The 13,610-nt window shown below is 44.2% G+C and overlaps 1 protein-coding gene across 2 annotated transcripts; it reads right to left on the bottom strand.

The window, feature by feature from the left end:
- Positions 1 to 512: 512 nt before the first annotated feature.
- Mrpl47 (mitochondrial ribosomal protein L47) lies at positions 513 to 13,602 on the bottom strand. Of its 2 annotated transcripts, none has more exons than XM_041659073.1 (7): positions 13,388 to 13,602; positions 10,892 to 11,037; positions 10,342 to 10,402; positions 7,325 to 7,421; positions 3,899 to 4,029; positions 2,422 to 2,517; positions 513 to 753 (listed from the first exon to the last, which is right to left on the bottom strand). In XM_041659073.1, exons 1-7 carry the CDS (start codon positions 13,585 to 13,587, stop codon positions 630 to 632), a joined length of 855 nt encoding a protein of 284 aa, XP_041515007.1. In that variant the 5' UTR covers positions 13,588 to 13,602; the 3' UTR covers positions 513 to 629. The 2 variants fall into 2 exon arrangements, with proteins under 2 accessions (XP_041515007.1, XP_041515008.1); XM_041659074.1 differs by lacking the exon at positions 13,388 to 13,602 and adding an exon at positions 13,132 to 13,270.
- Between the last annotated feature and the right edge of the window lie 8 nt (positions 13,603 to 13,610).

Raw genomic sequence — 13,610 nt, forward strand, 5'->3', positions numbered from 1 at the left:
CTTTTCCACTGTTTTGATGGCAGGAAGCAATCAACTGTTTGACTAACAGTATCCATGTCCCTTTCATGCTTAAAAGAAATTATGTGTATGGGTATTTTATCCACATGTACGCTTGCACCATACTAGTGCCCTGTGCTTGTTGAAGCCGGGTGTTGGCTTTCACAGCTGGAGCTTTAGATGGTTATAAGCCTTGTTTGTGCTGGGAATCGAATCCGGGTCCTGAGCAACTTGTGCTCTTAACCACTAAGCCATCTTTCCAGTCCTGTGCACCACCCCACTCCCCACCAGCCACTTTTTAACAGTAGTGGTGGAAACAGCATTCCCAAACCGGCTTTGGTTCTAGCATCACTCTGGTAGCTAGCATCAGATTTATACCAAGACATCAGGTATTATTAAGCCTGCTTAGATATCAGGATATGGGAACTGAACCTGAACTCTGCCTGGTTTTGATAGAAGCAGCAGTACTTCTAGGGTTAATTAACATGCCATGTTATCCACAAGAACAACTGATATCATTTGAACAAAAACATTTTATAAAGACATATTCACATCAGGACACAGGCTGCTTCAAGAATGAAATCGGACTTCTGGGTCTCATCTTGGCCAGTACTTGACTTCTGGGTCTCATCTCAGACAGTACTTGACTTCTGGTCTTGAGAGAGGTGTGGGAACTTTGCCTGGAGAATTCTTTCTTTCTTTTTCTGTAAACTTTGCTTTCTTGCTTTAATGCGGGCTTGTTTCTCAATTCTCAGTCTAGAATAAAAATATAACAGCAACTTAGACAAAACCGCCCCCCCATTTCTCAAAGCGTGCCCATGCCAACTATATAAAAGCCAGTCATGCCAGCAGTTCTTGGCGTGTATAAATCAAGCTTTAACAGCATCACTACAAATGCAAGATAGTGGAGGTGAAACCACCTCAGTACTGTGCCCGCAGAAACTGAAGGGAAGTGATGCAGCAGAGTTCTCCAACCACCTGGCATCTTAACTAGGTCATAAGTATGGACAGACTTCAAAGCTTAGGATAAACACCAGAGGCTGGGAATGAGCAAGGTGTTAGGGGACAGACAGTAAAGTTCTCACTGATGAAGGTATGTATTTTGGAGACACAGAGCTAGTGTATAGTTTTGAAACAATGTAATAAAAGCCTTGAAAAATCATGAAGCATAGTATAGAGTAAGGGGCTATACTGGAGTAGACACTGGAAGAAGGCAGATTCGAAAAAGTGCATGAAGAACTATAGGATGGCTTGAACCCACAAGACTGGTACTGAAATAAGAGGTGGTTTTAGGGTCCCTACTGCACGGTGCACTCTTAAGTGATGATTCTGGATATGCATTCCTTTAATTCCAGCAGGCAGATCTCTGTCCTAGAATGCACTGATGTGGCAGATGCCAGGGCTGTACAGACCCAATCAAAGGAACAGAGGGAGCTGGTTCGGAGAGGAAGATAAAAAAGTTCAAATTGATTCTAAAGTTTATTAAACATGTTAATGTAAGTCTCAAATAGCTGGTGATAGGGATCAGCAGGTGGAGCCACTTGATCCTGATCCCCTGAACCCAGACTACAGAGAGCTGCTCCTGCAGGCTGTGCTCTTTCACACAGACCATACTAGGACAGTATGTATGTGTACACATATGGGCAAACAAAATTAAGTTCCTTTTCCTTTTTCTCTGGGTTAAGTTTTGGGGTAGAAACATCAGTTTGTGAAGAACTTTACTGAGAACAGAAAGTATCCCTAGCAGGTTTTATCTGCAATAAGATTAGCCAGTGGTCTTATACCCAGTCCTTCTGCCTCAGCCTCCTCAGTGCTGGGGTCCCAGGTATATCCAGCTACAGGATGCTTCTGTATCGTGGGCATGTCTGCCATCTTGCATCTCCCTGTCTCCCTTTTAAGTGCGGCTGGGGGGTTAAACTGTCTTTTGTCTGCTTTTGGGGATGGATTCCATGTTGTAAACAGCTTTCAGAAGACCCTCGTCTAGTTCCTTAGGTATCAGCTGCTGGTGCTTGGGCAGGTAGAATCCTGGAACAGAAGCACCAAGTTCTCTGACTCATGAAAGCTCAGTGCGGAATCTGCCATGGGAAACGCAGCAGGGCAGGATCTCAGGCTCCTCCTTTTCCCATGGGCCCTGAAATAAGAGCTTGCAGTCCACATGGTGCAGTGGATCAGTGGATTTCACTCTTATTTCAGACACATGGAAGTCATACAACTTTTAAAGGGATACACACCGTTGGCACAGTGACTTCATGGAGGTTAAGATTTTCGAATATATGGCTTCAATTTTCTCTTTAAACTAGTGGTTTTTTCTTTTTAAAGTAATGAAAACATATTACTTATACAATAGAAATCAAGGTGGAAAGAGCTGAGGGCATGCGCCACCTGGTGTAAGGGGCAGCTTTGTCATGTGGATGCTGTGCTCACCTGACAAAGCGATCCACATAGGGCATCGCGAAGAACCGTTTCCTGTTGTATCTTTTATTGAGGTACCAAGGGATAGGCCACTGCTTGAATTTGTGCCTGCCAAAAAAATAAAGTTACTGCTTTACACAAAATATTTAATACAGTTTTACTTACACTTTTCATTGTTTCCTAATTGGCCTCAAATAAATTAATCCAAATAAAAAATATTAGAAAATGGGGCCAGGGCCAGTAAAACAGCTAAACAAGAAGGTACTTGCCACCTGCGTTTAGTCCCTAGGACACGTGTGAACAGGAGCAGAGAACCGACTCGTGCAGGTTCCCTCTGCCCTCCACACATGCCACATATAAGCACATACAAGGACACACACAAACAGGTAAAGTAATCAATGTTTTCAGTTATTAGAAAATACAATTCAAATTCATGCTGAAGATTTGTACAGCAGACACTGCTACATCCCTTAATCCTTGGAAGAGTTTTTTGTTGTTTTTGTTTTTTTTTTCTTATTTGGTTTTTGTGAGATAGGGTTTCTCTGTGTAGCCCTGGCTGTCCTGGAACTCAATCTAGACTAGGCTGGCCTTGAACTTTGGGGTCCGCCTGCCTCTGCTTCCCAAGTGTGGACCCACTGCCCAGCTCCTTGGAAGAGCTTTAAGAGAGGTTTTGGCAATTTCTTTTTCTGTGTTGGATTAGATGGTTCTTGACTGGATGGCTGGAATTCCACATCAAGAGAGAAGGTGCTGTGTGTAAGGTTCGGGGACTGTCTAGATACCTCAAGCCTCAACACTTGCTGATTCCCGTTTAAGGTACTACATGGCCATGAGTTAGCTATCCTGGATCCTCTGGGGTGAGTTGGCTTACACTGGCTCCTCAGAGTTGATGCTGACAACCAGATCCTTCCCTGGAAAGAGGTATGCTGTTCACTACTTGGCCCAGGGCTTATCCCAATGCCCATGAAACAAGCAAACTGACATTGCACTCAGAACTTTCAAGTCCCAGGTTCTTAGTGGGTAAGGTAGGCAGAGGAGTATCTGAAATTAGCTCTTTGAGCTTTATTATCCGAAGTTACATGTGTATAGGCAGATTTTTCTGTCAGAAGTATACAACTTTTATGAAATTCTTGAAAGGACCCACAATTCGCAAAGACAAGAACACATGGGGACGAGTTGTGTGGTCAGTGCATAGTTTGTGTTCTAGGGGATGGGAACTTCTCTTCCTTACATACAATCTCTAAAATACCCAAAGGGAGGAATCCCCCCACCCCCCCATACAGGGTTTCTCTGTAGCTTTGTTGCCTGTCCTGGAACTCACTCTGTAACCAGACTGGCCTCAGACTCATAGAGACCCGCCTGCCTCTGCCTCCTGAGTGCTGGGATTAAAGGCTACGGACACCTAGCCACAGGGAGGAGTTTTAAAGGTACAGAGAGGGATACCAATTCAAGCAGCGATCTCTACTCTTGGAAGTACAGTGTAATCAAGTACCAGATAATTCGTCCGAAGATGTCCCTTCTCCAGGCACCAGGTCTTGCTTTCTCCTGGCCGGTCTGAAGAAGCCGCAGGGCATCCTCCCTCTCCTGGACAACTTTATCTAAGGCATCCATGGAATCAACAACCTGAGGCGACAACAACACAGCCAACTTCAGCCATCCTCACCAAGACTGCATTCCAGAGCTCAAGATTTACAAAGCAGGCAATTTATGACATTTTATTTAGAAACTGCTCTTTCTAGTACTTTCTAGAAAGCCCTTTTGGCACAGGTGTGTGTGTGTGTGTGTGTGTGTGTGTGTGTGTGTATGCTCACGGGTGTCTACAGTATGACTTTCTGTAACTTCCCTGAAGTTTTACCATTTCATTTCTTAATAACTTTGCCATGTACCAGCTCTGTTTGGAGCAGACAGAGCTCTAATGCCGTTTGAATGCAATAAGCTAATGAGACTATAACCACTGCTGCCCTTTGTCAGAGCAAAAGACGCATCTGTCCCTGATGGACCACTGCTGTCCTCACGCTCAGCAGGTACGCTGGCCTGCTTGGCAACTCTAGTTCTCACAGGGAAGAATGTTAGGATTCATGAAGATGCAAGAAGATACTTTTCTTCTTCTCCCTTCATATATTATATCCTGACTGCAATTTCCCCTCCCTCTTCTCCCAGTCTTTCTCCCCACTCTTCCTCAGTTTCCCTTCAGAAAAGGGCAGGTCTTCCAGGGATATCAACCAAACATGGTACATCTCACTCTCAAATAACTACTGAGAGTCTTAATATTCATCACAATTGCTCGTCTGATAGCGCAGGCCTGCTAACCACCTAACTCTTACATTTAAACTCACCCGTATTTTTTGTCTATGCTTTGCCATGTGGCTCATGGCAGGTTACCTCATTCTCTACATGTAGTGGGCTAGTGGCTTGGTAGCCGGGTGGCATCTCCCCAACTCTGCCCTTCTTCCACTCAGCATTCTCAGTCTGATTGTCCTGCCTAACTTTATCCTGCCTTGTTATAGGCCAATCAGCTTTTTTTTTTTTTTTTTTTTTCAAGACAGGGTTTCTCTGTGGTTTTGGAGCCTGTCCTGGAACTAGCTCTTGTAGACCAGGCTGGTCTCGAACTCACAGAGATCCGCCTGCCTCTGCCTCCCAAGTGCTGGGATTAAAGGCGTGCGCCACCACCACCCGGCACCAATCAGCTTTTTTATTAACCAATGAAAATAATACACATTCACAGTGTATAGAAGGATTATTCCACAGCATCTCCTCCTTTTTGTCTAATTAAAAAGAAAGGTTTAATCTTAACATAGTAAAATTATATATAATAAAACAGTTATTAAGTAAGAATTACAGTTACAATATCTAGTCTATTTGTATTTAGCAAAATTAGAGAAAATACTTTATTATCTATCTTAAAGTTTTATACCTAATTTGCTTTCACAACTAAGAAAAACTATAAGTTTAACTATTTAACTCTATCAAAGACTTCAGAAAGGAGTAATGTTACCCAATGACCTGGACAGTCACCCAAAGTTCCTATGTAACATTGGGGCATCCAACTCTGGTCTACAGACTTTCCTGTGAAGCAGGGAATTCTGCTGGACTGTCCTACCTTTCTGTAATGTGACAGCTGATGGCCTACAATGGACCCAGGGCAGGCCACCTGAACTCTACTGAGGTTGGCCATCCACAGCTGCTGAGTCCACAGAGTACCACACATTTACACCAACGGTGTGACTCAGCACCACACGCTTACACCAACGGTGTGACTCAGCACCACACGCTTACACCAATGGTGTGACTCAGCACCACATGCTTACACCAACGGTGTGACTCAGCACTACATGTTTACACCAATGGTGTGACTCAGCACTGCATGTTTATACCAATGGTGTGACTCAGCACTGCATGTTTATACCAATGGTGTATCAACAGAGCCGCACTTCGATGTTCAAAGTTTTGACTTTGGAGCATTTTGGATTTCAGGCTAGGGATAATCAACTGATATCCCTAAATTAAAAACAAAAACAAACTAAACCAAAAAAAAAAAAAAACCCCAAACTGGCCCAAGTTTATCAAAAGGAACACTTATCAGTACATACCAAACAGGTATACCTCACTCAAAGCAAGCCTCCTTCAAAGAGACTTTTTAGTTTATAAACTTTACTCGGCCAAGAATGCAGCCCAGCTAATCTACCCGCCTCACCATGATAATTAAACAACCCCAACTAAGGGAACAACCCTGTCGTGAAATATAAAGACTGAATCTCTGGATTAAGGGGATCACAAAAACAGAAAAGGCATGATCCGGGAATCTCTTGCTGTAAAGGATACTGTTAGAATGCTCTATATGAGGGAAATAAGACCTATGGATTATACGATCACATCAATGTTCATTTCCTGACTTTAAAAGTGTGAAATGATTATATACGAAATGGTATTTGGAAATGCATAATTTTGTAGACAAAGGGGCAAGAAATGGACTATTTACTTTCAAACAGTCAAGAAAAGCGTTGTGTGGGGAGGTGGAGGGGGGGATAGAATAACACACCGTGAATAGGAACACATGTAATCAGGGTGAAGGCTGCAAGAAGTCTTGGTACTGTCCATGCAACTCTCTGCACATCTAGTACTACATGAAATCAAGTTTGAAAACTCACAATCAAACTCAATTCTCACGAAGTCATGATAACCGAGAGTTTGTTTCTCGTGTCTGACTCCTGCAGGGACACCACGTCCTGCCCCCTGTGGGCAGTGTGGTGAGAACGCTGACTAACGGGGCATGATGGTGGGAAGGGAGGGAGGGGAGCTGAGGCGAGGCTCTACACTGCGGCAGTGACAAGGCTCAGCTCTGCTCTCATTGACTACAGATGACAGAAAAATCAAGTGCTGACCTTTATAACAATCTGGGATGGGGGGGGGGGTAGTAAAACCACAGAAAAGCAAACACAACAAAAAACTGCACACTAAAAAATGGGTCAAGTTATTGGTGAATGGCCAAACTGGAGGTAGAATGTACAATGGGGCAGCTGGACACCAAACTCAGCGCCATACCACATGGCTGCCACAGTTCAAGAGACTTACCACACGGCCTGGCAACTCTACTCCCAGGTAGATAAACAAAATAAATACCCATCTCCAGGCTGGAAGCTGCCACTAAGAAAAAGGAGACAGCAGGGGGCGTGACACTTGCTGGGGGGGGGGAATGGGGAAACAGCAGGGGGTGTGACATTTGCTTTGCAGGGAGGGGGAGTGAGAGGTGGGGGATGAGGGTGATAAGCATGCTCAAGAGAAACTGCTGGAATGGTATATAAAACTCTGTAAATTTACTAAAGAACCACATAAATAGAAAAAGGTTTGAATGTAAGAACCATATACTCGTTCCTTTTAGCTTTTACCCTGTCCAGGAGTCTTAGCTCCCACAGCCTACCTTTTCTAACCGCTCTGGACTTGGCATTGGCAATCTCTGTCGCTTGGCCTCCTGCTCTAGAGTCAGAAGCATGTTTCTTTCCTTCAGAAGGACATACCTGTACCAAACACAAAGCCATGATACTATTCTATAGTGATTTCTTACATCAAAATTAAAAGCCCCAAGTCTTTTTTTTTAAAAAAAAAAATTATTTACTTACTCTGTATACAGTATACTGCCTATATGTATGCCTGCAGGCCAGAAGAGAGCACCAGATCTCATTACAGATGGTTGTAACCTTTAGAGGAGCAGGCAGTGCTCTTAACCACTGAGCCATCTCCAGCCCAAAAGCTCCAAGTCTTGAAGTCCTTTGGAAACCTCACACAGGCACCATCCCAAAGAGCTGCCCTCCGGCCTACTCAGGACTGCACCTTGTGAGGCATGCTGGAGGGTTATTAATGCACCAGCCATTGCCCACCATTCCACAGGTGAGGAAGAGGACAAACATCTGCTGAGGGGCTAGTTCACACTGAGTGCTGAGCACTTCCAATCTCTTCACAGCCTTTGGAGTTGGCACTACTAAATCCTCTCTCTAATGAAGACAGCTCAGCACAGTCAGGAATTACGACCATGGGTCACAAAGCAAAGTCTGGATTCCGATCTCAGATCCTCTGGATGAATTCTACCTCTAGCCTGCAATGCCATGCCAATTCCTACTGGGGAAGGGACAACATGTATCACAATAGTTAAGGGGGGCATGCAAAATCTCCTCGAGAGCTAAGGACTGGAAACAGCTTCCTAGAGACAGGATTTAAGATAGAAGGGGACAAGCCAGCCAGACTCTAAAGCACTGACCTGGCTGAGCTGGGGAAAGAGGCTTTGTGAACACCCCAGTTTCAGAATGAAAGCAGTAACTGTGGAGGGCAGGGCGAGCGAGACAAAGGAGCCCAGAACTTTACACTAGGGTCTACAGTCCCGGGGGAGGGAATGACAGAAGACACTGGCTTTCGCACGGCAAGTGCTGAAACAGTCCTAGGTTCACCTTTACTGACAACTCATAACAGTGCTTTAACTAAAACTCACTTTTCTATAATTAATAAGCACAGCACGAGCAGTTTTTGTAAACACTTTGTAATTCTTTCAAATTGGGATAAAAAATTAAATATCTGCCAGAATGCCCAATAGATAACAATCATGAGTGAAGCAGGCTGAGTAACAGCAGAAATATGAGGAGCTGGGTAGCCATTGCTGCACTGACCACTGGATAGGCATTGCTGTGCACCAGCCGCTGGGTAAGCATTGTTTCACACTGACCGCTGCGTAGGCACTGCTGTGCACTGACCGCTGGGTAGGCACTGCTGTGCACTGACCGCTGGGTACTGACCACTGGGTACTGACCGCTGGGTACTGACCACTGGGTAGGCACTGCTGTGCACTGACCGCTGGGTAGGCACTGCTGTGCACTGACTGCTGGGTAGGCACTGCTGTGCACTGACCGCTGGGTAGGCACTGCTGTGCACTGACCGCTGGGTAGGCACTGCTGTGCACTGACCGCTGGGTAGGCACTGCTGTGCACTGACCGCTGGGTAGGCACTGCTGTGCACTGACCGCTGGGGAGGCACTGCTGTGCACTGACCGCTGGGTAGGCACTGCTGTGCACTGACCGCTGGGGAGGCACTGCTGTGCACTGACCGCTGGGTAGGCGTGCCTACTGTGCACTGACCGCTGGGGAGGCACTGCTGTGCACTGACCGCTGGGTAGGCACTGCTGTGCACTGACCGCTGGGTACTGACCGCTGGGGAGGCACTGTTACGCATTGACTGCTGGGTAGACACTGCTGTGCACTGACCGCTGGGTAGACACTGCTATGCACTGACCACTGGGTAGGCACTGCTGTGCACTGACCGCTGGGTAGACACTGCTATGCACTGACCGCTGGGTAGGCACTGCTGTGCACTGACCGCTGCAGTCAAAGGCACAGAGGTCTAATGACGCAAGAAGTCAAAATCACACATATATGATGTGAAACTTCCCCCAAACAAGTATGGCTTAAACAAAATAGCTATGGGCTAAATACTAGAATGTAACCTTGTCTTAACCCTCTCAGATTTACTGGAGCCATTGGCCTACAGTCCCAATTAATGTTATCCTTTGACACAACCTGCTGGGATAACAGACTAAAACCCTAGGCCATGAAATGGAATAAAAAGGAAGGCAGAAGTTTGAATGATCTGGCCCATGGTGAGACTTTAGTTGGAGACATTATCTTCTGAATGTTCTTTTAGAACAGACAGAAAGAACCCTGTTTGAAATGGCACACTCCTGTTGTTTTAATATTTCCAGTTTTTAAAAAGCCTTACAAACAGACAGGGTGGGAAAAAAGAAACAGGAGTGTATTTACGCCAAAAGCTCTGGATCTCAGTAAGTACAGGTTCCACTTGTTGGAGATGTGTTAGAGGACAGGGCCTTCGTTCTCAGTTTTGTCTTCTCTGTGTGCATGTGGTTTATATTAAAGACTTCAGATCTTGTTGAATGGTTGATAGTTTATTGTTTTGGAAACCTATTCAGTTTCTTGTTGCTCCTAACTATGGTTTAAGGCTCCTAGGAGTTGTAGATAACAGGGTTTATTTTAAAAAGTAGGAGGTGAGTCACCTTTTGAACTGTAAATACAAGAAAGTGTCTACAAGGTCTTTATCTGATTTCTGTCAGCATTTATATTAAATAATAAATTAAGAAAGAAAGGAAAAACGGAAGGCAGTGTAAATGTGACTGACCAACCAGTCCCTGTGTCTTTCCTGAGTGTGTTTCTCAGCACTACTGGTTTAATGGTATCAGTCTGACTCTGACAGCACACTCGAAATGACCGTGCAACTGTCACACACACACACACTCACACGCATGCACGCACGTGCACACACACAGCTCTTATGCTCACCTACTACACCAGGAAACAAATCATTTTGTCCAATTGTTTATCACACAGGTGTAGTTTTGACCCCACTGTTAAACTGTAACATTTCAGCATGCAGAACACCCACCAAAGTTTATGTAAGTCTTCATTGCTTTTGTTCCGTAGCTGCTGGCAGGTCCATGAAGCTCCTATGAGAATAAGAAATGTGTAACATTAAATGATGCTTCTAGCTCTATGCCCCTGGCTGATTATCCACTCTCAAAATCTGTTTCTGTATCTGTAAAATATGGAACGGAATTATATTAACATGACTAGAGTTCAATTAAGTAACATGAAAATATCAGCAACATGACAGGCAACAAACAGCATTCAAAGGCTGCTAATATTTGTGTCAAATGCATTCCATTCCTTAAATTATTTTTAATTATTCATTACAAATTATTTTTAATTATTATTAAAAAAGTGTCAACTAAAATAAACCCAAACCTCATATTAGTTAACATTTTCAAAGTACATTTCTTTTAAACATTCCACCAATCTACTGAGGAAATATTTTATTCAGTTATGAGAAAGACCTTTAAAATCCAAAGTAAATTCTAACAAAAAGTCCTAAACTGGATAATCCTAGGATGATGGAGGGCTCAATCAATTACTACAGACCATTCTAAATAGCTCACCAGATTTGACCTTTTCTTCCCCCCAGTTCTTTGGATCATCAAAAAATTCTTCTAGTCCTTTCCTTGACAACGTGGTATGAAGTAATTTACACTGGAGAAAAGATGTGACATGGTGTGTGTTCTTCTGCAACAAACTAATGGGAAACCTGCAACAGAACACAAGTAAGTAACGGTTAGAGTTTATAATGTTCAGATTTTATAAGCAAGAAACACTTATTACAATGTCAAAAATTCTACCCAGTAATTTGGCCCCCAAAGCAGTAAGCTTCTAAAATGCGTTAGAACGTACTTTTATTGTACAGATCGCTACCCTACAGTTTCAGGGACAACATATTTTACACAATATCTTTTTTATTTTATTTACTATTAATGTACGTGTGTGGGAGTACACACACTCATGTGCCAGGACACACATGTAGAGGACAGTCCTCTTCTTCTGCCTTGTTGAAGCTCTGTTTTCTGCAGCTTGGCTGAGTGCGCCAGGCCAGCAGGCATGAGAGCTCCTGGGTGCTTCCCTTTTCTCTGCCTCCTGTCTGGCCACAGGAATGCTGGGACGGCAGACGGGTGCTGCTGCATCCAGCTTCTGCTGCATAGACCTCGGGGTCAAGCTGAGGTCAACATGCTTGAACGGCAAGCACTTTACCTCCTGAGTCATCTCGCTGCCCCCACAATTACATCACAATCTTAGAGTAACATTTTTAGGTGCTTCCTCCATTGTAGCAACCGAATCCATCAACGGATCAAAACCATTGCGAAAGTCAACTCTGCAACATTAGAGAGGCACAAGGCTTTCTCCTTTAATCCAGTAATTCTGTATCTAGAGATTGTCAACATCAGGGAAGGGAACTTACAGACTAAGACAGCCACAAAGGAATTAAATGTGATATCAAAGAGCTGTTAATTACATAAACGTACAACTAGGGAATTGCTGATCGTCATACCACTGCACAAAAATCTTACATAGTAATTTAGAAGTTATGTTTCTAAAAATATTTAATGACCTGGTAAAATGACCTAAAAACAAAATAAATGTGAACTGTTTCCCAAGTGCTATCTTCTGAACCTAGGGTATTTACTTAATTTGACTCTGCTTTTGTGCCCTACCACTGAGCAACATCCCCAACTCTTGACTAGAATCTAATTATGATGAAATAATCAAATGGAGACATATTCTTAAAAAATTAAAAAAAAACCCTAATCCTACCCAAAATGCCAGTAATCACGACAAAGGGAAAAAGAAACATACGGGATTAATGGCAACTAGGTCAATAAATGATCCTTCATTGGATCCTGAAGAAAAGAATGGAGACGAAGAAACAGAAAGAGAAAGAATAAAGAAAAAAATTATTAGTGCAATTTTTTTGATTGTATGCTAACTAACAGCAGTGTATTCCTGGGGGTGATAACTTAGTAAGGAAATGTCCTTGGTTCTACGTTTGAAGTTTGACTTCTGTCAAACAGTGCAGGAAAAGGAGTATAAACACAGGGTTCTTGAAATCGTGACAAAATGCCAATGACTTGATTACTCGGTGAAGGGCACACGGCTACCATTTTACTCTAATAACTTTTCTGTTGTTCTGGGGAAAATACCGGCAAACAAAGCATGTACACCTGCAAAATTAAAGAAGAAATGGCAATGTGTCATCTTGGGAGCGCACAACTGCCTTTACCATTTTCAAATACTTTGCCTCTCTGAGTGACAGGTATTTATTTTATTAAAAAACACATAACAATTACTTCATTAAACATTTAAGGTTTATGTATATGAATGTCTTCCTTCAGATGTGTACACCATGGTGTGTGGCTGATGCCTTTGGGTCTCCAGTTAAAGCTGAGCCACACGGCTGCTAGGAACCGAACTTGGGTTCTCTGCAAGTATAAGTTCTCTTAACCACTGAACCGCAAATTATTTTATTATCTCTCCAGCTACAATTTATTTCATTGTTAGGGGGAGAAAAAGACAATGAAAGATGAAACTATTCAAATTTGTCACCCAGATCAAGTTACAACTCTGCAAAGATTTTAAAAAGCTAATTTCCGAAGTTAGCGTTAATAATACCGAGCACAAAAGAGGCTCGACAGCTGCGTGTTGAGCCGAACACGGGTTGCTTCCTTCAATTAAATCTGAGGTACACTATGCATAAAACTCGGTTCATGTAGGCAAATGTCCAAGACGAGCAAGCTGCCTGTTCTCACACTTGCAGAAACCCCTCACTTCTCTCGTCACTGTCACTTAGTACCTGCCGGACAATCTGTGTCCGAAGCCGACGGTGCAGATCCGTTCGTCTCACACCCGGCGACGCCTTCCGTGCCAGCTCGACCCCTCGGAAGCGTCTGTCCCGACCCAGCCATCCCCAGCACAGAGCACCCTAACCCCAGGCCGGCGGACCAGCCGCCCGCGGCGCCCGGTCACCAAGGTGGGCGACTCCAAGGTCACGCTGCGCACTCAGCAACAGGCACCCGAAGGCGGGCAGTCATCCTTCTTTCTTCACTTACCCGGGACGAGCAGGCGCCTGGAGACTTACTAGGGAACCCGCAGCCTTCAGGAACGCCGAGACTCTTCTACAAATACCCACTATACTGGGCGCAGCCATGTTTCTAAAGCAGGCCCACTGTGCCGGTGCCCAAATGTCACTTCCGGTGTTGCCTGCCGACAAGTGAAGCAAACGCGAACAGGTTTTGCCCTTGCTAAACATGGCTGTCCTCACTGCTCCCACCC

Source organism: Microtus oregoni, unplaced genomic scaffold (assembly GCF_018167655.1).
Source record: "Microtus oregoni isolate MIOR12 unplaced genomic scaffold, Mior012 000010F_ref0000083, whole genome shotgun sequence".
NCBI lineage: Eukaryota > Metazoa > Chordata > Mammalia > Rodentia > Cricetidae > Microtus > Microtus oregoni.

Bases quoted from the DNA above. Each gene is read 5' to 3' on its own strand.
- Mrpl47 (XM_041659073.1), bottom strand. From the start codon at position 13,587: ATGTTTAGCAAGGGCAAAACCTGTTCGCGTTTGCTTCACTTGTCGGCA. The intron at 11,038-13,387 runs GTAAGTGAAGAA...GTTCTGTTGCAG, and splicing joins CAGGCGCCTGCTCGTCCCGG to GTTTCCCATTAGTTTGTTGC. The intron at 4,030-7,324 runs GTAGGCTGTGGG...TTGTCGCCTCAG, and splicing joins GTCCAGAGCGGTTAGAAAAG to GTTGTTGATTCCATGGATGC.